The sequence below is a fragment of the Ranitomeya imitator genome, chromosome 3 (assembly GCF_032444005.1).
Source record: "Ranitomeya imitator isolate aRanImi1 chromosome 3, aRanImi1.pri, whole genome shotgun sequence".
NCBI lineage: Eukaryota > Metazoa > Chordata > Amphibia > Anura > Dendrobatidae > Ranitomeya > Ranitomeya imitator.
Genome location: NC_091284.1, coordinates 812393655 through 812417311, shown reverse-complemented (window position 1 = coordinate 812417311; position 23657 = coordinate 812393655). Strand labels below are relative to the sequence as shown.

General features: G+C 48.4%; 1 protein-coding gene across 2 annotated transcripts in view; it reads left to right on the top strand.

The window, feature by feature from the left end:
• The window catches only part of TMEM126A (transmembrane protein 126A), a 52357-nt gene that overhangs the window by 5996 nt on the left and 22704 nt on the right, over positions 1-23657 (top strand). For both annotated transcript variants that reach the window (XM_069759333.1, XM_069759334.1), the window contains exon 3: positions 5816-6009. In XM_069759333.1, the coding sequence (XP_069615434.1) occupies positions 5816-6009 (194 nt within the window). The remainder of the gene's footprint in view (positions 1-5815; positions 6010-23657) is intronic.

Sequence of the window (23657 nt, the reverse complement as noted above, 5' to 3'; positions counted from 1 at the left end):
ATAAAAATGGAAATTTGGCAAAACTTTTGAAAATTTCGCAATTTTCACATTTTGAATTTTTATTCTGTTAAACCAGAGAGTTATGTGACACAAAATAGTTAATAAATAACATTTCCCACATGTATACTTTACATCAGCACAATTTTGGAAACAAAATTTTTTTTTGCTAGGAAGTTATAAGGGTTAAAATTTGACCAGCGATTTCTCATTTTTACAACGAAATTTACAAAACCATTTTTTTTAGGGACCACCTCACATTTGAAGTCAGTTTGAGGGGTCTGTATGGCTGAAAATACCCAAAAGTGACACCATTCTAAAAACGGCACCCCTCAAGGTACTCAAAACCACATTCAAGAAGTTTATTAACCCTTCATGTGCTTCGCAGCAGCAACATGGAAGGAAAAAATGAACATTTAACTTTTTAGTCACAAAAATTATCTTTTAGCAACAATTTTTTTTTATTTTCCCAATGGTAAAAGGAGAAACTGAACCACGAAAGTTGTTGTCCAATTTGCTCTGAGTACGCTGATACCTCACATGTGGGGGTAAACCACTGTTTGGGCGCACGGCAGGGCTTGGAAGGGAAGGCACGCCATTTGACTTTTTGAATGAAAAATTGGCTCCACTCTTTAGCGGACACCATGTCACGTTTGGAGAGCCCCCGTGTGCCTACAAACTGGAGCTCCCCCACAAGTGACCCCATTTTGGAAACTAGACGCCCCAAGGAACTTATCTAGATGCATAGTGAGCACTTTGAACCCCCAGGTGCTTCACAAATTGATCCGTAAAAATGAAAAAGTACTTTTTTTTCACAAAAAAATTCTTTTAGCCTCAATTTTTTCATTTTCATATGGGCAACAGGATAAAATGGATCCTAAAATTTGTTGGGCAATTTCTCCTGAATACACCAATACCTCACATGTGGGGGTAAACCACTGTTTGGGCACATGGTAAGGCTCGGAAGGGAAGGAGCGCCATTTGACTTTTTGAATGGAAAATTAGCTCCAATTGTTAGCGGACACCATGTCGCGTTTGGAGAGCCCCTGTGGGCCTAAACATTGGAGCTCCCCCACAAGTGACCCCATTTTGGAAACTAGACCCCCAAAGGAACTTATCTAGATGCATATTGAGCACTTCAAACCCCCAGGTGCTTCACAGAAGTTTATAACGCAGAGCCATGAAAATAAAAAATAATTTTTCTTTCCTCAAAAATGATTTTTTAGCCTGGAATTTCCTATTTTGCCAAGGGTAATAGGAGAAATTGGACCCCAAAAGTTGTTGTCCAGTTTGTCCTGAGTACGCTGATACCCCTACACGGCAGGGCTCGGAAGGGAAGGCATGCCATTTGGCTTTTTAAATGGAAAATTAGCTCCAATCATTAGCGGACACCATGTCACGTTTGGAGAGCCCCTGTGTGCCTAAACATTGGAGATCCCCCAGAAATGACCCCATTTTAGAAACTAGACCCCCAAAGGAACTAATCTAGATGTGTGGTGAGGACTTTGAACCCCCAAGTGCTTCACAGAAGTTTATAACGCAGAGCCATGAAAATAAAAAAAAATAATTATTTTCTCAAAAATGATCTTTCAGCCTGCAATTTTTTATTTTCCCAAGGGTAACAGGAGAAATTTGACCCCAAAAGTTGTTGTCCAGTTTCTCCTGAGTACGCTGATACCCCATATGTGGGGGTAAACTACTGTTTGGGCACATGCCGGGGCTCGGAATTGAAGTAGTGACGCTTTGAAATGCAGACTTTGATGGAATGCTCTGCGGGCGTCACGTTGCGTTTGCAGAGCCCCTGATGTGGCTAAACAGTAGAAACCCCCCACAAGTGACCCCATTTTGGAAACTAGACCCCGAAAGGAACTTATCTAGATGTGTGGTGAGCACTTTGAACCCCCAAGTGCTTCACAGAAGTTTATAATGCAGAGCCGTGAAAATAATAAATACGTTTTCTTTCCTCAAAAATAATTATTTAGCCCAGAATTTTTTATTTTCCCAAGGGTAACAGAGAAATTTGACCCCAATATTTGTTGTCCAGTTTCTCCTGAGTACGCTGATACCCCATGTGTGGGGGTAAACCACTGTTTGGGCACACGTGGGGGCTCAGAAGGGAAGTAGTGACTTTTGAAATGCAGAAACCCCCCACAAGTGACCCCATTTTAGAAACTAGACCCCCCAAGGAACTTATCTAGATATGTGGTGAGCACTTTGAACCCCCAAGTGCTTCACAGACGTTTACAACGCAGAGCCGTGAAAATAAAAAATCATTTTTCTTTCCTCAAAAATTATGTTTTAGCAAGCATTTTTTAATTTTCCCAAGGGTAACAGGAGAAATTGGACCCCAGTAATTGTTGCGCAGTTTGTCCTGAGTATGCCGGTACCCCATATGTGGGGGTAAACCACTGTTTGGGCACACGTCGGGGCTCGGAATTGAGGGAGCACCATTTGACTTTTTGAATACAAGATTGGCTGGAATCAATGGTGGCGCCATGTTGCGTTTGGAGACCCCTGATGTGCCTAAACAGTGGAAACCCCTCAATTCTACCTCCAACACTAACCCCAACACACCCCTAATCCCAACTGTAGCCATAACCTAATCACAACCCTAACCACAACCCTAATTCCAACCCTATTCCTAAGACTATGTGCCCACATTGCGGATTCGTGTGAGATTTTTCAGCATCATTTTTGAAAAATCCGCGGGTAAAAGGCACTGCGTTTTACCTGCGGATTTACCGCGGATTGCCAGTGTTTTTTGTGCGGATTTCACCTGCGGATTCCTATTGAGGAACAGGTGTAAAACGCTGCGGAATCCGCACAAAGAATTGACATGCTGCGGAAAATACAACGCAGCGTTTCCGCGCGGTATTTTCCGCACCATGGGCACAGCGGATTTGGTTTTTCATATGTTTACATGGTACTGTAAACCTGATGGAACACTGCTGCGAATCCGCAGCGGCCAATCCGCAGCCAAATCCGCACCGTGTGCACATAGCCTAATTCTAAAGGTATGTGCACACGCTGCGGAAAACGCTGCAGATCCGCAGCAGTTTCCCATGAGTTTACAGTTCAATGTAAACCTATGGGAAACAAAAATCGCTGTACACATGCTGCGGAAAAACTGCACGGAAACGCAGCGGTTTACATTCCGCAGCATGTCACTTCTTTCTGCGGATTCCGCAGCGGTTTTACAACTGCTCAAATAGAAAATCGCAGTTGTAAAACCACAGTGAAATGCGCAGAAAAAACGCGGTAAATCCGCCATAAATCCGCAGCGGTTTAGCACTGCGGATTTATCAAATCTGCAGCGGAAAAATCCGCAGAGGACCAGAATACGTGTGCACATACCGAAACCCTAACCCTAGCCCTAACCCTAACCCTACCCCTAACCCTAGCCCTAACCCTACCCCTAACCCTATTCTAACATTAGTGGAAAAAAAAAATTCTTTATTTTTTTATTGTCCCTACCTATGGGGGTGACAAAGGGGGGGGGGGGGTCATTTATTATTTTTTTTATTTTGATCACTGGGATAGATTATATCTCAGTGATCAAAATGCACTTTGGAACGAATCTGCCGGCCGGCATTTTGGAAGATAGCGGCGCCCAGGGAGAAGACGGACGGACCCCGGCAGGATCGGTAAGTATGATGGGGGGGGGGGATCGGAGCATGGGGGGGTGGATCGGAGTGCGGGAGGGGTGGAATGGAGCACGGGGGGGTGGAACGGAGCACGGGGGGTGGATCTGAGTGCAGGGGGGGTGATTGGAGCACGGGGGGAGCGGAGCACTGGACGGAGGGGAGCCAGAGCAGTGTACCGGACAGATCGGTGGCTTGGGGGGGGCGATCGGTGGGGTGGGGTGGGGGCACATTAGTGTTTCCAGCCATGGCCGATGATATTGCAGCATCGGCCATGGCTGGATTGTAATATTTCACCAGTTATAATAGGTGAAATATTATAAATCGCTCTGATTGGCAGTTTCACTTTCAACAGCCAATCAGAGCGATCGTAGCCACGGGGGGGTGAAGCCACCCCCCCGGGCTAAACTACCACTCCCCCTGTCCCTGCAGATCGGGTGAAATGGGAGTTAACCCTTTCACCGGATCTGCAGGGACGCGATCTTTCCATGACGCCACATAGGCGTCATGGGTCGGATTGGCACCGACTTTCATGACGCCTACGTGGCGTCAAAGGTCGGGAAGGGGTTAAAGCAAAGTATATGAGAAAGTAGCCGAGGTTTTCTCCGGGAATTGGCCTTGTCCACATAAAACACAGAAGTGATTTCAAGTATTGCAAAATAAACTATACCTGTGACTTTCCAGAATAAGCTGTATTGTGTGTGTACATGATGAATGAAACAATTTCTGGCCATTATATGACTTGAATCCTGCATTTTCCACCATTTTCCCCTGTGCAGGCTCTGTATATTTTCAGTTGTTTTTGTGGACACTAGGTACTATGATGTCTCCCATACACAGTACACAAAGACATGAGGGATTCCTGCTCTCTTGTCTCCATGTAAAACATATTCAAAAGCAGCAGCATGGAGGACATTATGCAGCAATACTGAGCAGTGTGGTTGTGAATCCAGCTTCAGGGTGAGATAATCATTGCAAGCAGCAGCACAATCTGTGTCTCCCGCTGTTTGTTCTGTGACTTTGCTCCTTTCCTCCCTGCAGACTTCAATATACAGATATAATCAAATCGCCATACACAGCACAAAGAGAAAAGAGGGGTCACTGCTCTTTTGTCTCTATGTAGCACATGTTTAGAAGCTACGGTAGCAAGGAGGATATTATATTGCAGAACTGAGCCTGGTGTGATGTAACATACTAAGAAGTCAAAGCTTGGAGAACATTATATTGTAGCACTGAGCGGTGTAACTGTGAACCCAGCTATGGGATGAGGTTAACAGTAGAAGCAGAAGCACAATATGTGTTTCTCTCTGTTCTTTGACTTTGTTCTTCCCTTCCCTGGAGACTTCAATAGGCAGATGTAATCTACTTCCCATATACAGCACACACAGATAAGAGGGATCACGACTCTCATGTCTCTATGTAGCACGTGTACAGAAGTAGCATTGAGGACTTTACAGCAGTACTGAGCAGTATAGCTGTGAATCCAGCTCCATGGTGAGATTAACACTAACAGCGAGAACATAATGTGTTTTCCTCTGTCTGTTCTGTGACTTTGCTCCTTCCTTCCCTGCAGCCTTCAATAGGCAGATGTAATCTGCTTCCCATAGACGGCACACACAGACCAGATGGATCACTGTTCTCCTGCCTCTCTGTAGCACATGTACAGAAGCTGCATGGATGATATTACATTGCAGTATTGAACAGTGAAGCTGTGAAATAAGCAATGGGGTAACATAAAACACTAATGAGCAGACGCATGGAGCACATTATTGAGCAGGATAGCTGTGAATCCAGCTCCGGGGTGATATATACACTAGAAGCAGCAGCATAATCTGTGTCCTTCCTCTTTCTGTTCTGTGATTTTGTTCCTTCCCTCTGACGTAATCTGATCTCTCAGTGAGCTGGCTGACTAAGTACAAAGGAAACACACATATTAAAGGGGTTGTCAACACCTTCTTGAACTAAATGTTTGGCTTATCATCGCCTCCCGACGCGCATCAGCGCCGCTCCAGCAGTGTCAATAATGAAGGAAAGTGAGCGGCTGTCATCACGTCGGCATTGTCATTGGTTCCACCAGAATTGATTAATATTTATATTGTCTATTAAAGGGCCAGTTTCCCTTTGTAAGATGTAGGGTTTTTTTTTTTTTCTTTACTCTTTTCTCTCCTGTCTCATAGGAAATATTTCAAGTATGGAAGCTTGCTGATCGGTTTAAGCGCCGCGACTTCTGGATTTCTGAGCAGCCAGGTATTCAGACAAACCATGAAGGTCAGACGTGGCTTCCTCATATCCTCATTCATCGTGACCAGCCTCCCCCTGTTCCAGACCACGTTCATATATCAGCTTGCTATACCCAATACCATCATGTCTGGTAAGGAATAGTTACCCCACACGTGACTATGTACCGGGGGCGTCACAGCTCGGGATTTGGGGATGCGCGGTTTTCTGCTGCGGAGATGCATGTGGATACTTGACAGATTTTCTGTCGACATTTGCAGTCAGATAATCCACAGAACATAACAGCAAAGTGGATGCGAGTGCAGAAATTCACCTGCAATTCGGCTCTTTAACCCCTTTAAGACGCGGGACATTTTTTTTATCAGTGCTTTCGTTTTCTCTCCCATCTTCGAAGAGCCACAATTTTTTTCCCCTAGCCGTACGAGGGCATGGTTTTTTTTATTTGTTGTAGTTTTAAATTAATTTTACCATATAACGTACTGAAAAAGGGGGAAAAAAATCCAAATGTGGGAAAATTGGAAAATAAAATAGCAATTTTGCCTTTTGGATTTTTTTTTTTTTTTTTACGACGTTCACTTTGTGGTACAAAAGGGCAGAGTAACTTTGTTCCACGGGTCAGTACTGTTATGGTGTTACCAAAACTATATAATTGGCACCCGGGTGCTTTCTGATGGGTTGGAGACGCTTGGAAAATGCATTTCTATATTTTTCTACATATGTCACATTGATAGTAAAAAGGACACGTGGACCGAAAAGGGATAAAAACAAAGACAAAAAACTGATGTCTTGAATGAGGCTTTAAAGGGGTCATCTGGTCTTTTGTTAGAATTCTGCAGGCGCTCTATGTGACTGCGGCCGGCGCTCTATGTGACTGCGGCCGGCGCTCCATGTGACTGCGGCCGGCGCTCTATGTGACTGCGGCCGGCGCTCCATGTGACTGCGGCCGGCGCTCCATGTGACTGCGGCCGGCGCTCCATGTGACTGCGGCCGGCGCTCTATGTGACTGCGGCCGGCGCTCCATGTGACTGCGGAGGTCGCTCTATGTGACTGCGGTCGGCGCTCCATGTGACTGCGGAGGTCGCTCTATGTGACTGCGGAGGTCGCTCTATGTGACTGCGGTCGGCGCTCTATGTGACTGCGGTCGGCGCTCCATGTGACTGCGGCCGGCGCTCTATGTGACTGCGGTCGGCGCTCTATGTGACTGCGGTCGGCGCTCCATGTGACTGCGGAGGTCGCTCTATGTGACTGCGGCCGGCGCTCTATGTGACTGCGGTCGGCGCTCTATGTGACTGCGGTCGGCGCTCCATGTGACTGCGGCCGGCGCTCTATGTGACTGCGGTCGGCGCTCCATGTGACTGCGGCCGGCGCTCTATGTGACTGCGGCCGGCGCTCTATGTGACTGCGGCCGGCGCTCTATGTGACTGCGGCCGGCGCTCTATGTGACTGCGGACGGCGCTCCATGTGACTGCAGCTGGCGCACTGTGACTGCGGAGGTCGCTCTATGTGACTGCGGCCGGCGCTCTATGTGACTGCGGAGGTCTCTCTATGTGACTCCGGAGGTCTCTCTATGTGACTGCGGCCGGCGCTCTATGTGACTGCGGCCGGCGCTCTATGTGACTGCGGCCGGCGCTCTATGTGACTGCGGACGGCGCTCCATGTGACTGCAGCTGGCGCACTGTGACTGCGGAGGTCGCTCTATGTGACTGCGGCCGGCGCTCTATGTGACTGCGGAGGTCTCTCTATGTGACTCCAGAGGTCTCTCTATGTGACTGCGGCCGGCGCTCTATGTGACTGCGGCCGGCGCTCTATGTGACTGCGGCCGGCGCTCTATGTGACTGCGGCCGGCGCTCTATGTGACTGCGGCCGGCGCTCTATGTGACTGCGGCCGGCGCTCCATGTGACTGCAGCTGGCGCACTGTGACTGCGGAGGTCGCTCTATGTGACTGCGGCCGGCGCTCCATGTGACTGCGGCCGGCGCACTGTGACTGCGGAGGTTGCTCTATCTGACTGCGGAGGTCTCTCTATGTGACTGCGGCTGGCGCTCCATGTGACTGCGGCTGGCGCTCTATGTGACTGCGGCCGGCGCTCCATGTGACTGCGGCCGGCGCACTGTGACTGCGGAGGTTGCTCTATCTGACTGCGGAGGTCTCTATGTGACTGCGGCCGGCGCTCTATGTGACTGCGGCTGGCGCTCCATGTGACTGCGGCTGGCGCTCTATGTGACTGCGGCCGGCGCTCCATGTGACTGCGGCCGGCGCACTGTGACTGCGGAGGTTGCTCTATCTGACTGCGGAGGTCTCTCTATGTGACTGCGGCTGGCGCTCCATGTGACTGCGGCTGGCGCTCTATGTGACTGCGGCCGGCGCTCCATGTGACTGCGGCCGGCGCACTGTGACTGCGGAGGTTGCTCTATCTGACTGCGGAGGTCTCTCTATGTGACTGCGGCCGGCGCTCTATGTGACTGCGGCTGGCGCTCCATGTGACTGCGGCTGGCGCTCTATGTGACTGCGGCCGGCGCTCCATGTGACTGCGGCCGGCGCTCTATGTGACTGCGGCTGGCGCTCCATGTGACTGCGGCCGGCGCTCCATGTGACTGCGGAGGTTGCTCTATGTGACTGCGGAGGTCTCTCTATGTGACTGCGGCTGGCGCTCCATGTGACTGCGGCCGGCGCTCCATGTGACTGCGGCCGGCGCTCTATGTGACTGCGGTCGGCGCTCTATGTGACTGCGGTCGGCGCTCCATGTGACTGCGGCCGGCGCTCTATGTGACTGCGGTCGGCGCTCCATGTGACTGCGGCCGGCGCTCTATGTGACTGCGGCCGGCGCTCTATGTGACTGCGGCCGGCGCTCTATGTGACTGCGGCCGGCGCTCTATGTGACTGCGGCCGGCGCTCTATGTGACTGCGGACGGCGCTCCATGTGACTGCAGCTGGCGCACTGTGACTGCGGAGGTCGCTCTATGTGACTGCGGCCGGCGCTCTATGTGACTGCGGAGGTCTCTCTATGTGACTCCGGAGGTCTCTCTATGTGACTGCGGCCGGCGCTCTATGTGACTGCGGCCGGCGCTCCATGTGACTGCGGCCGGCGCACTGTGACTGCGGAGGTTGCTCTATCTGACTGCGGAGGTCTCTCTATGTGACTGCGGCCGGCGCTCTATGTGACTGCGGCTGGCGCTCCATGTGACTGCGGCCGGCGCTCCATGTGACTGCGGAGGTTGCTCTATGTGACTGCGGAGGTCTCTCTATGTGACTGCGGAGGTTGCTCTATGTGACTGCGGCCGGCGCTCCATGTGACTGCGGCCGGCGCACTGTGACTGCGGAGGTCGCTCTATGTGACTGCGGAGGTCTCTCTATGTGACTGCGGCCGGCGCTCTATGTGACTGCGGCTGGCGCTCCATGTGACTGCGGCCGGCGCTCTATGTGACTGCGGCTGGCGCTCCATGTGACTGCGGCCGGCGCTCTATGTGACTGCGGCTGGCGCTCCATGTGACTGCGGCTGGCGCTCTATGTGACTGCGGCTGGCGCTCCATGTGACTGCGGCCGGCGCTCCATGTGACTGCGGCCGGCGCTCCATGTGACTGCGGAGGTTGCTCTATGTGACTGCGGAGGTCTCTCTATGTGACTGCGGCCGGCGCTCCATGTGACTGCGGCCGGCGCTCCATGTGACTGCGGCCGGCGCTCCATGTGACTGCGGCCGGCGCACTGTGACTGCGGAGGTCGCTCTATGTGACTGCGGAGGTCTCTCTATGTGACTGCGGCCGGCGCTCTATGTGACTGCGGCTGGCGCTCCATGTGACTGCGGCCGGCGCTCCATGTGACTGCGGCTGGCGCTCCATGTGACTGCGGCCGGCGCTCCATGTGACTGCGGCCGGCGCTCCATGTGACTGCGGAGGTTGCTCTATGTGACTGCGGAGGTCTCTCTATGTGACTGCGGCCGGCGCTCCATGTGACTGCGGCCGGCGCTCCATGTGACTGCGGAGGTTGCTCTATGTGACTGCGGAGGTCTCTCTATGTGACTGCGGCTGGCGCTCCATGTGACTGCGGCCGGCGCTCCATGTGACTGCGGCCGGCGCTCCATGTGACTGCGGCCGGCGCACTGTGACTGCGGAGGTTGCTCTATCTGACTGCGGACGTCTCTCTATGTGACTGCGGCCGGCGCTCTATGTGACTGCGGCTGGCGCTCCATGTGACTGCGGCTGGCGCTCTATGTGACTGCGGCTGGCGCTCTATGTGACTGCGGCTGGCGCTCCATGTGACTGCGGCTGGCGCTCTATGTGACTGCGGCCGGCGCTCCATGTGACTGCGGCCGGCGCACTGTGACTGCGGAGGTCGCTCTATGTGACTGCGGAGGTCTCTCTATGTGACTGCGGCCGGCGCTCTATGTGACTGCGGCTGGCGCTCCATGTGACTGCGGCCGGCGCTCTATGTGACTGCGGCTGGCGCTCCATGTGACTGCGGCCGGCGCTCCATGTGACTGCGGCCGGCGCTCCATGTGACTGCGGAGGTTGCTCTATGTGACTGCGGAGGTCTCTCTATGTGACTGCGGCCGGCGCTCCATGTGACTGCGGCCGGCGCTCCATGTGACTGCGGCCGGCGCTCCATGTGACTGCGGCCGGCGCACTGTGACTGCGGAGGTTGCTCTATCTGACTGCGGACGTCTCTCTATGTGACTGCGGCCGGCGCTCTATGTGACTGCGGCTGGCGCTCCATGTGACTGCGGCTGGCGCTCTATGTGACTGCGGCTGGCGCTCCATGTGACTGCGGCCGGCGCTCCATGTGACTGCGGCCGGCGCTCCATGTGACTGCGGAGGTTGCTCTATGTGACTGCGGAGGTCTCTCTATGTGACTGCGGCCGGCGCTCCATGTGACTGCGGCCGGCGCTCCATGTGACTGCGGCCGGCGCTCCATGTGACTGCGGCCGGCGCACTGTGACTGCGGAGGTTGCTCTATCTGACTGCGGACGTCTCTCTATGTGACTGCGGCCGGCGCTCTATGTGACTGCGGCTGGCGCTCCATGTGACTGCGGCTGGCGCTCTATGTGACTGCGGCCGGCGCTCCATGTGACTGCGGCCGGCGCACTGTGACTGCGGAGGTTGCTCTATGTGACTGCGGAGGTCGCTCTATGTGACTGCGGAGCTCTCTCTATGTGACTGCGGCCGGCGCTCCATGTGACTGCGGCCGGCGCTCCATGTGACTGCGGCCGGCGCTCCATGTGACTGCGGCCGGCGCTCCATGTGACTGCGGCCGGCGCGCTGTCACTGCGGAGGTCGCTCTATGTGACTGCGGAGGTCGCTCTATGTGACTGCGGAGGTCGCTCTATGTGACTGCGGAGGTCGCTCTATGTGACTGCGGAGGTCGCTCTATGTGACTGCGGAGGTCGCTCTATGTGACTGCGGCCGGCGCTCTATGTGACTGCGGCCGGCGCTCTATGTGACTGCGGCCGGCGCTCCATGTGACTGCGGCCGGCGCGCTGTGACTGCGGAGGTCGCTCTATGTGACTGCGGAGGTCTCTCTATGTGACTGCGGAGGTCGCTCTATGTGACTGCGGAGGTCGCTCTATGTGACTGCGGAGGTCGCTCTATGTGACTGCGGAGGTCGCTCTATGTGACTGCGGAGGTCGCTCTATGTGACTGCGGCCGGCGCTCTATGTGACTGCGGCCGGCGCTCTATGTGACTGCGGAGGTCGCTCTATGTGACTGCGGAGGGCGCTCTGTGACTGCGGAGGTCGCTCTGTGACTGCGGAGGGCGCTCTACGTGGCCGCAGACGACGCTCTATGTGACCGCAATCTTCTGAATCCTGGCAGCTTTAACACCACACGCTGTCAGGATTCTCCAGTGTCGGTGGTGAGAGCGGGCGGTGATATGATTGCTTGTAAGCGATTTGCATACTTCCGGTCACATTCCAACTAGACGTGCCCAGACTTGATCAATTCACTTTTATTGAACAGAGCCCTAGCACCTGTCGATATGTGGCCGGGAGTAGGCAAATCGCACACTAGCCTTTCAGGTGAATATCAGTTCTCGCTGCCGACACCAGAATATCCTGACAGCGTACAGTGTGTGCTGTGAGGATTCAGACGGTTTTTGACGCAGACGCATTATGTTCTGTTGAGCTATTGCTTACCTTATTGGCATATCCTCCTTTTTTTGCTATTCACATGTCAGAGGTTGTTTTTTTTTTTTTTGACAGATGATTTACATTAAAAATAAAAAAAATGGAGACATCATGTTTTGGGTGCGACTTGCAGACCAAACTTGACCGTTCAAGTAAATGGGTCTGCGGGAAAAAAAAAAAAATAGCACACTGACACTGTCCGAGCTGCATCCTAGTGCTTTCCACTGTTTTCTAGAAACTTTTGTAACCTTAAGCAGTTGTATAGAGGAAAAAAAAATAAAACAAGAAAAATTGGATGCTACACAGACCACAAACTTTATATCTGTCTATCCAGATAAAAATGTACTAGACAGGAAATACCATTTATAAAAAGTATATACAGTCATGGCCGAAAGTGTTGGCACCCTTGAAATTGTTCCAGAAAATGAAGTATTTCTCCCAGACAATTATTGCAGTTATTTGTGTGTATTGTAACAACATAAAAATAACAGTGGAAAAAAAGGCAAACTGGACATAATTTCACACAAACCCCCCAAAATGGGCCTGACAAAATAAACTGTTGGCACCTTTCCAAAATTGTGGGTAAATAACTTTTTTTTTTTTTCAATCATGTGATGCTCGTTCAAACTCGCCTGTAGCAAGTAACAGGTGTGGGCAATATAAAAATCACACGTGAAACCAGATAAAAAGCGGAGAAGTTGACTCAATCTTTGCATTGTATGTCTGTGTGTGTCACACTAAGCATGGAGAACAGAAAGGGGAGAAGAGAATAATGATGTGCGAACGTGCTCAGATAACTTCTTATCTGACCATTCTCGAGTGTTGAGACTGTCTGACAGCCGCAGGGACTTGAACATAATATATAAGCACGCCCAGATGCTCGGATAAGTTTTTGTGCGGCGCAGCGTCGGCGACATAACGCATGCACAACACAGCGTTTTGTGACGCATGCGTTCATTTTTTGCATGATTTTTGGCGCAGAAAAAACTGCATCATGCAGCGTCCTCTGCGCCCTGACAGTTGCGCCAAAAATTATTTTTTTGCCCCCAATTTTGTATTTTCCCAAGGGTAACAGAAAAAATTGGACCCCAAAAGTTGTTGTCCAATTTGTCCTGAGTATGGTGATCCCCCATATGTGGGGGTAAACCACTGTTTGGGTGCACGGCAGAGCTCGGAAGGGAAGAAGTGGCGTTTTGGAATACAGACTTAGATGGAATGGTCTGCGGGCGTCATGTTGCGTTTGCAGAGCTCCGGATGTACCTAAACAGTGGAAACCCCAACAAGTGACCCCATTTTGGAAGCTAGACCCCCAAGGAACTTATCTAGATGTGTTGTGAGAACTTTGAACCCCCAAGTGTTTCACTAAAGTTTCTCCAAGAAATATCGTTTCTCCTTGCGGAGATCTACATGCTAAGCATGCCGAGATGAGACTTAAAGCCGCAATGCTCCTCTGGGAAATATGCTAATTATGCAAATTGTCTCTTCAGAGAGGAAGAGAGCTAGAACTCTAGTGCCACCTATTGGAAGGTAGAAATCCTACAAGTCAATGTTGACCCTCTAACGAGCCTTGTCACATGACTTAGGATAATAGCCAAAACCAGAATCTCAGTTTGCAGACACTGTGTTTCGGAGTACTGCCCCTCGTCAGTGCAAAGCGGAGATCTCGTTTGGCTGAGAGAGAGGAGTCTGACCGTTATCCAAGAAGTATAGCGCAGAGCCGTGAAAATAAAAAATCACTTTTACCTCAAAAATAATTTTTTATCCCCCAAATTTTTATTTTCCCAAGGGTGACGGGAGAAATTGGACCGCAAAAGTTGTTGTCCAATTTGTCCTGAGTACGCTGATCCCCCATGTGTGGGGGTAAACCACTGTTTGGGCGCATGGCAGAGCTCGGAAGGGAAGTAGCACTGTTTTACTTTTTCAACGCAGAATTGGCTGGAATTGAGATCGGACTCCATGTCGCGTTTGGAGAGCTCCTGATATGCCTAAACAATGGAAACCCCCAATTCTAACTACAACCCTAACCCTAATCCCAACCTTAACGATAACCCTAACCACACCCCTAACCCGAATACACCCCTAATCATGCCCCTAACCCAACCGTAAACGTAATCCAAACCCTAGCCCTAACTTTAGCGCCAACCCTAACCATAATGGAAAATGGAAATACATTTTTTTTATTTTATTATTTTTCCCTAACTAAGGGAGTGATAAATGGGGGTTTGGTTTACTATTTATATCGGATTTTTATGATTGGCAGCCGTCACACACTAAAAGACGCTTTTCATTGCAAAAAATATTTTTTGCGTTACCACATTTTGAGAGCTATAATTTTTCCATATTTTGGTCCACAGAGTCATCTGAGGTCTTGTTTTTTGCGGGACGAGTTGACGTTTTTATTGGTAACATTTTCGGGCACGTGACATTTTTTGATCGCTTTTTATTCCGGTTTTGTTTTTGGCAGTGACCAAAACCATCAATTCATGAATTTCTTTGGGGGAGGCGTTTATACCGTTCTGCGTTTGGTAAAATTGATAAAGCAGTTTTATTCTTCGGGTCAGTACGATTACAGCGATTCCTCACTTATATCATTTTTTTATGTTTTGGCGCTTTTGTACAATAAAAACTATTTTACATAAAGAAAATATTTGTTTTTGCATCGCTTTATTCTGAGAGCTATGACTTTTTTTCATTTTTTCGCTGATGATGCTGTTTGGCGGCTTGTTTTTTTGCGTGACAAGATGACGCTTTCAGCGGTACCATGTTTATTTATATCCATCTTTTTGATCGCATGTTATTCCACTTTTTGTTCGGCGGTATGATAATAAAGCGTTGTTTTTTGCCTCGTTTTTTATTTTTTTTACGGTGTTCACTGAAGGGGTTAACTAGTGTGACAGTTTATAGGTGGGGTCATTACGGACGCGGCGATACTAAATATGTGAACTTTTATTGTTTGTTTTTATTTATATAAAGAAATGTATTTATTGGAATAATAATTTTTTTTTTTCATTTAGGAATTTTTTTTAATATGTTTACACAGTGTAATTTTTTTTCTTTTTACTTAGTCCCAGCGTGGGACATCACAGTATAGTGTCAGATTGCTGATCTGACTCTTTGCAAAGCACTGTGTCAGATCAGCGATCTGGCAGGCAGTGCAGGAGGCTTGCCAGCGCTTGCTCTCATCAGGCGCCGGCAAGCCACCTCCCTGCAGGACCTCGTGGCCATCTTGGATCCGGTGGCCGGCAGGGAGGAGGACGGAGGAGACCCTCGGAACAACGCAATCGCATCGCGTTGCTCCGAGGGTCTCAGCGAAGCACGCAGGGAGCCCCCTCAATGCGCGATGCTTCCCTATGCCGTCGGAACACTGCGATCTTGTTTGATCAGTGTTTCGGGGTTTAAAGTGCCAGGAGCGGTCCGTGGCCGCTCCTGGCACATAGTGCTGGATGTCAGCTGTGATAATCAGCTGACACTCAGCCGCTCTCCCCCCGTGAGCGCGGCTGATCGCATATGACGTACTATCCTGTCGATGGTCATACGAGCCCAGGTCACATGGACGGGATAGTACGTCGGATGTCAGAAAGGTGTTAAAATTGCTGTTGGGAGAAGACGCCTTCACATGAGACCTGGAGCAGTTTACAAATGAAGAGCGAACCAAAACTCCAGCTGAGAGGAGTAAGAAGCTTGTGGATGGTTATAGGAAGCGATTGATTGCAGTTATTTATTCCAAAGGGAATAAATATTAAAGGGAATCGGTCACCCCAAAAATCGTATATGAGCTAAGGCTACCCGGCATCAGGGGTTTATTATTATTATTATTTATTTATATAGCACCATTAATTCCATGGTGCTGTACATGAGAAAAGGGTTACATACAGAGTTATAGATATCATTTACAGTACACAAATTTACGATGACAGACTGGTACAGAGGGGAGAGGACCCTGTCCTTGCGGAATTACATTCTACGGTATACGCTTATCTAAGAAATAGTCTTAATGAACACATAAGCAGCATTACATCAAATAAATATCAGATTAATATCAAAACAATAAATAATTAAGCATAATGATGGCTGCAAGGGATATCATATGCCAATCGCAAAACCAAGGAAAAGAAACAAAAAAAAAAAAACAAGCGATCAACCAAGGGCAAAGAATGTATTAAAAAATTAGAAAACTTTATTGAATATAATAAAACAGGAAATAACAGTGGGTGAACCCACAGGACACACATAACATCCAACAATGAAGAGAACATGGGACATGAATAGATAGCGGCATAGAAAAAATTGGATAAAGTGGGTTTCTAAAAAAACAAATATACAAATATAACCACCACGTGTTACTAATTATAAGGTAAATAGTATAGTTCATGAAATGAGACTATAAAAAGCATACTGCGGGGGAGACCCAAGAGAGTAACCCTGACCATGTAAAGGACTAGGGTACTACACGATCAGTAATCAGCAGAGAAAGAAGATGGAAAAACCACACATGGTTAGTAAAATCTCATACCAGATTGTCTAAGATGGATCACCGCCGTAACACAAGGGGAAGCCGTCTACACCATCCACGTCACCCCGACGTGCGTTTCAGCGGAGCCTTCGTCAGGGGGCTAGGTGGGGTCATTACGGAGCGGCGATACTAAATATGTGAACTTTTATTGTTTGTTTTTATTTATATAAAGAAATGTATTTATTGGAATAATAATTTTTTTGCTGTAGATAAGCCCCTGATGCTGGTGGCCGCAGCTCATATACGATTTTTGGGGTGACAGACTCCCTTTAAGTTGAGGGTGCCACCAAAAATTTTGTCCTGCTAATTTTGGGGTTTTGTGTGAAATTATGATCAATTTGCCTTTAATTCTTCTTGGTTTTTTTGTGTTATTCCAGTACACAATAAATGTGTGTAGCAAAACATGTGTAATTGCAGTGATTTTCTGGGAGAAATACTGTATATACTCGAGTATAAGCCGACCCCCCTAATATTGCCACAAAAAACTGGGAAAACTTATTGACTCGAGTATAAGCCTAGGGTGGGAAATGCAGCAGCTACCGGTGAATTTCAAAAATAAAAATAGATGCTCCATACCGTTCATTATTGCCCCATAAGATGTTCCATATAAAGCTGTGCCACATATAATGCTCCATACTGTTCATTATTGCCCCATAGATGTGCCATATAAAGCTGTGCCATATAGTGCTCTGCACCGTTCATCATTGCCCCATAGATGTGCCATATAGTGCTCTGCGCCGTTCATTATTGCCCCATAGCTGTGCCATATAGTGCTCTGCACCATTCATTATTGCCCCATAGCTGTGCCATATAGTGCTCTGCACCGTTCATTATTGCCCCATAGCTGTGCCATATAGTGCTCTGCGCTGTTCATTATTGCCCCATAGCTGTGCCATATAGTGCTCTGCACCGTTCATTATTGCCCCATAGCTGTGCCATATATGGCTCTGCACCGTTCATTATTGCCCCATAGCTGTGCCATAAAGTGCTCTGCACCGTTCATTATTGCCCCATAGCTGCCATATAGTGCTCTTCGCCGTTCATTATTGCCCCATAGCTGTGCCATATAGTGCTCTGCGTCGTTCAGTATTGCCCCATAGCTGCCATATAGTGCTCTGCACCGTTCATTATTGCCCCATAGCTGTGCCATATAGTGCTCTGCACCGTTCATATTTCCCCATAGCTGTGCCATATAGTGCTCTGCACCGTTCATTATTGCCCCCATAGCTGTGCCATATAGTACTCTGCACCGTTCATTATTGCCCCATAGCTGTGCCATATAGTGCTCTGCGCCATTCATTATTGCCCCATAGCTGCCATATAGTGCTCTGCGCCGTTCATTATTGCCCCATAGCTGTGCCATATAGTGCTCTGCGCCGTTCAGTATTGCCCCATAGCTGTGCCATATGGTGCTCTGCGCCGTTCAGTATTGCCCCATAGCTGTGCCATATAGTGCTCTGCGCCGTTCATTATTGCCCCATAGCTGCCATATAGTGCTCTGCGCCGTTCATTATTGCCCCATAGCTGTGCCATATAGTGCTCTGCACCGTTCAGTATTGCCCCATAGCTGCCATATAGTGCTCTGCACCGTTCAGTATTGCCCCATAGCTGCCATATAGTGCTCTGCACCGTTCAGTATTGCCCCATAGCTGCCATATAGTGCTCTGCACCGTTCAGTATTGCCCCATAGCTGCCATATAGTGCTCTGCACCGTTCAGTATTGCCCCATAGCTGCCATATAGTGCTCTGCACCATTCAGTATTGCCCCATAGCTGTGCCATAGAAAGCTGTGCCATTGCTGCTGATGCTGCAATAAAAAAAAAATGCCATACTCACCTCGCTACTTGCAGCTCCTGGCGTCTCGTCCCGGCGTCTCTCCGCACTGACTGCACAGTCAGAGCGGAGAGACGCCGGGAAGATGGAGCGGCGCCCGGCGTGTGGAACGCGGACAGGTGAATATGAGATACTTACCTGCTCCCGGCGTCCTGCTCCCTCTGCCCGTCCCACGGTCTTCGGTGCCGCAGCCTCTTCCTCTATCAGCGGTCACCGGCACCGTTGATTAGACAAATGAATATGCGGCTCCACCCCTATGGGAGGTGGAGCCACGTATTCATTTCTCTAATGAGCGGTCCCACGTGACCGCTGTACAGGGGAAGAAGCTGCAGCACCGATGACTGTGTGATGGGCAGGGGGAGCGCCGGGACTAGGTGAGTATGCCTCAGCACCCTCTCCCCCTCACCCGCCGACCCTGCCGCCCACCGTGACTCAAGTATAAGCCGAGAGGGGCACTTTCAGCCCAAAATTTTGGGCTGAAAATCTCGGCTTATACTCGAGTATATACGGTACTTCATTTTCTGGAACAATTTCAAGGGTGCCAACACTTTCAGCCATGACTGTATTCTAGTAAAACACCGGCCCCACGATGCCTTAACCCCTTACCGGCATCGGACGTACTATACCGTCCGATGCCGGCTCCCCTGCTTTGATGCAGGGCTCCGCGGTGAGCCCGCATCAAAGCCGGGACATGTCAGCTGTTTTGAACAGCTGACATGTGCCCGCAATAGGTGCGGGCAGAATCGCGATCTGCCCGCACCTATTAACTAGTTAAATGCCGCTGTCAAATGCAGACAGCGGCATTTAACTACCGCTTCCGGCCGGGCGGCCGGAAATGACGTCATCGCCGACCCCCATCACATGATCGGGGGTCGGCGATGCTTGTATATTGTAGCCATAGAGGTCCCAGAGACCTCTATGGTTACTGATGAGCGGTGGCTGTGAGCGCCACCCTGTGGTCGGCGCTCACAGCACACCTCCATTTCTGCTACATAGCAGCGATCAGCAGATCGCTGCTATGTAGCAGAGGTGATCGAGTTATGCCTGCTTCTAGCCTCCCATGGAGGCTATTGAAGCATGGCAAAAGTTAAGAAAAAAAGTTTAAAAAAATGTGAAAAAAATAAAAAAAACATAAAAGTTTAAATCACCCCCCTTTCGCCCCAATCAAAATAAATCAATAAAAAAAATATCAAATCTACGCATATTTGGTATTGCCGCGCTCAGAATCGCCTGATCTATCAATTAAAAAAAAGTATTAACCTGATCGCTAAACAGCGTAGCGGGAAAAAAATTCGAAACGCCAGAATTACGTTTTTTTGGTCGCCGCGACATTGCATTAAAATGCAATAACGGGCGATCAAAAGAACGTATCTGCACCAAAATGCTATCATTAAAAACGTCATCTCGGCACGCAAAAAATAAGCCCTCAACCGACCCCAGATCGTGAAAAATGGAGACGCTACGAGTATCGGAAAATGGCGCAATTTTTTTTTTTTTTTTTTTTTTTTAGCAAAGTTTGGAATTTTTTTTCACCACTTAGATAAAAAATAACCTAGTCATATTAGGTGTCTATGAACTCGTACTGACCTGGAGAATCATAATGGCAGGTCATTTTTAGCATTTAGTGAACCTAGCAAAAAAGCCAAACAAAAAACCAATGTGGGATTGCACTTTTTTTGCAATTTCACCGCACTTGGAATTTTTTTCCCGTTTTCTAGTACACGACATGCTAAAACCAATGATGTCGTTCAAAAGTACAACTCGTCCCGCAAAAAATAAGCCCTCACATGGCCAAATTGACGGAAAAATAAAAAAGTTATGGCTCTGGGAAGGAGGGGAGCGAAAAACGAACACGGAAAAACGAAAAATCCCCCGATCATGAAGGGGTTAAAGTCTAAAAATTAGCGTATTGAAACTATGGGGAAAAAAAAACAGTTATACAGAAAATATAAATTGTTTATTGATTGACAAAAATTGATTAAAAAAAGACACCCAAAATACAATTAAAAAGCTTATAAAACATGTTGGTACAAACAAAATATAAACGCTAGTCCTCATATGAGAAGTACATTTAAAGTGAACCTGTCACCTGAATTTGGCGAGACTGGTTTTGGGTCATATGGACGGAGTTTTCGGGTGTTTGATTCACGCTTTCCTTACCCGCTGGCTGCATGCTGGCTGCAATATTGGATTGAAGTTCATTCTCTGTCCTCCGTAATACATGCCTGCGCAAGGCAAGATTGCCTTGTGCAGGCATGTACTACAGATTCCGACGCTAGCGTTTGATGCGCCGCACAACGGGTGCAGCGGATGCAGTTCTCCGGCGCATCCGCTTCCCCATTGTGAGGTGCAGGGAGGTGGGGGCGGAGTTCCGGCCGCGCATGCGCGGTCGGAAAAAGTGGTCCATCGACAGCAAAAAAGTTACATTCAACGTTTTTTGCTCCCGGCGGTCTGCCACAACACGACGCAACCGTCGCACGACGGTTGCGACATGTCAATACGTCGCAATGCGTTGGTAATGTTACTCTATGGGGCAAAAACGCATCCTGCAAACAACTTTGCAGGATGCGTTTTTTCCCCTAAACGACGCATTGCGACGTATAAAAAAAACAAACCGCTAGTGTGAAAGTAGCCTTAGCTGGAAAATTGGGGCAGTAACTGCCGACATCACCATTTCCCTCCCCTTTTGGGTGGTCTAATATCCCTTGGGCAGAATGAAGAGCAGCATCACAGGGCAGAGCCACAGCTACAGAGTTTACAAAAAAGCAGAACACAGTGGGCTCGGCAGCATGGTGGACTGGAGGAAAAGTGAAGACGTGGTGTTTATGTATGGAGCAGCATTATCTGAGCAGAGCTGTCTGTGACTCATCCCTCAGTAAGATAAGGAGGAGGAGATCCAGGTCTGCAGAGAATGGCCAGGCATTGTGGAGGGAGGGGAGAGATACATTGTATGGCAGAGAGAGAGAGGCAGGCTGTGAATGCAGCTTACCAGAGATCACAGGGACTGTGTGTGAGGAGGCGGAGACAGAGCAGGAGAAGCACACAGGGAGGGCAGTGTGTGAGAGCAGAGGATGTATGCCCAGGACATGCAGTGCAGTGCCTGGAGTACAGAGGAGCATGGAGATAAATCACCCGCACTCCCCATCCTCCGGTTCCAGTGAGTGCTTCTCTCCTGCCATAGAAAGTAAGTGGAGCTCCGCAGATAGCACTGGGCTATAATAAAATGGAGGCCAGTCACACCTACAGCAGTGAATTGTGCAGCCCACAGAGGCGTGCCCAGCTCACTGCTAAGGCAGCTATAATGTTAGAGATAGGGTCAGCGCCGGTCTATTATCTCCTATGTCTATGGGGTGCCGTAAAATGACACGGATAGTGTCGTGAACTCCTGTGAAACCAAGATGTCAGCCCCCAGTGCCTTCTTTAAACTCATATTACACACGTAATCTGTTTCACATGCATTTAAAGCTTGGTTATAGCAGCATGTTATGCTACATTACAGTGATTTATTAATGATCTACAAACGCGGTACCTTCCCTTTAAGGACTGTAATACTCTAATAAGGTATAGGCAAAAATGATCCTGATCATAGACATGTCTTTAACAGCTCGATATTTTTATTATATCAGTAAATCGCCCAATTAGAATCAAGGCCATTGTATAACCTTTTACAAACACATTTTGGAATTATACAGACCTAAATTTATGGTTAGAAATTTCACTTCTTCTCCACCTCCCAGTCCAATGTGTGTTTCGTGACGTGCTTCATCAGGGCTCATCACTCCCCGATGAAGCACGTTGTGAAATGCACCCAGAGCCATTTAAATGTATTTATTATATTGGGGCAGTTGCCTGTTTTGTTTCCACTGCCCCATCGCCTCTCTCCACGTTTTTTGGGGTTTATTTTGTCTTTTGTGTTATTTATGTATCAATATTTGTCGATAATCGATTGGTATAATCAGTAAAGAATTTATATTTTTCAACCGATTGGCTTATTTTTCTATAAGGAAATAAGCTTTTGAGCGAATGGTTTTCTAAAACTGATGAAAATCTGAGCTAGTGCACTGGGAGGGGAAAGGGAGGTAAAAAGGAAAGAAATTACCGAATGAGATTTTAGGTTAAGTTTAGAGGCGCGGACTGAACTTGTTGGAGCCGACGTGGGATAGGGATCTGCAGAGGGGTCAGCCTCCTGGCGATCAGTAGGTGGATATGCAATAAGGTTCAATTCTGGGAATACCCCCTTTTTTAAAGACAAATTAGGCCTGGTCTTAACGGGGTTAATAATGGGCTAGTTCCTATTGTTCCCTCCACTTATAAAGTTGCAATAGGGCCACAGTTTCTGGGTTTTTTGGTCTGCAGCTGTTTTCCATGAGTTTACAGTACCATGCAAATACATGGAAAACAAAATCCGCAGTGCACATGCTGCGGAAAAAAACGTGCGGAAGCACTGCGTTGTTTATTCCGCAGCATGTTCATTCTTTGTGCGGATTCCGCAGTGGTTTACATCTGCTACATAATAGGAATCCTCAGGTGTAAAACCGCATGTGAAATCCGCGCAAAAAAAACCCGCAAGAAATCCCACTTATTAAACCTGACAGGGCACACCTATGAAGTGAAAACCATTCCCGGTGACTACCTCTTGAAGCTCATCAAGAGAATGCCAAGAGTGTGCGAAGCAGTCATCAAAGCAAAAGGTGGCTACTTTGAAGAACCTAGAATATAAGACATAATTTTAGTTGTTTCACACTCTTTTGTTAAGTTTATAATTCCACATGTGTTAATTCATAGTTTTGATGCCTTCAGGGTGAATGTACAATTTTAATAGTCCTGAAAATACAGAAAAATATTTAAATGAGAAGGTGTGTCCAAACTTTCGGTCTGTACTGCATGTGTGTATGTGTGTTTGTGTGTGTGTGTGTGTATATATATATATATATATATATATATATATATATATATATATATATATATATATATATAATACACACACACTGGGGCAAAAAAGTATTTAGTCAGTCAGCAATAGTGCAAGTTCCACCACTTAAAAAGATGAGAGGCGTCTGTAATTTACATCATAGGTAGACCTCAACTATGGGAGACAAACTGAGAAAAAAAAATCCAGAAAATCACATTGTCTGTTTTTTTAACATTTTATTTGCATATTATGGTGGAAAATAAGTATTTGGTCAGAAACAAACAATCAAGATTTCTGGCTCTCACAGACCTGTAACTTCTTCTTTAAGAGTCTCCTCTTTCCTCCACTCATTACCTGTAGTAATGGCACCTGTTTAAACTTGTTATCAGTATAAAAAGACACCTGTGCA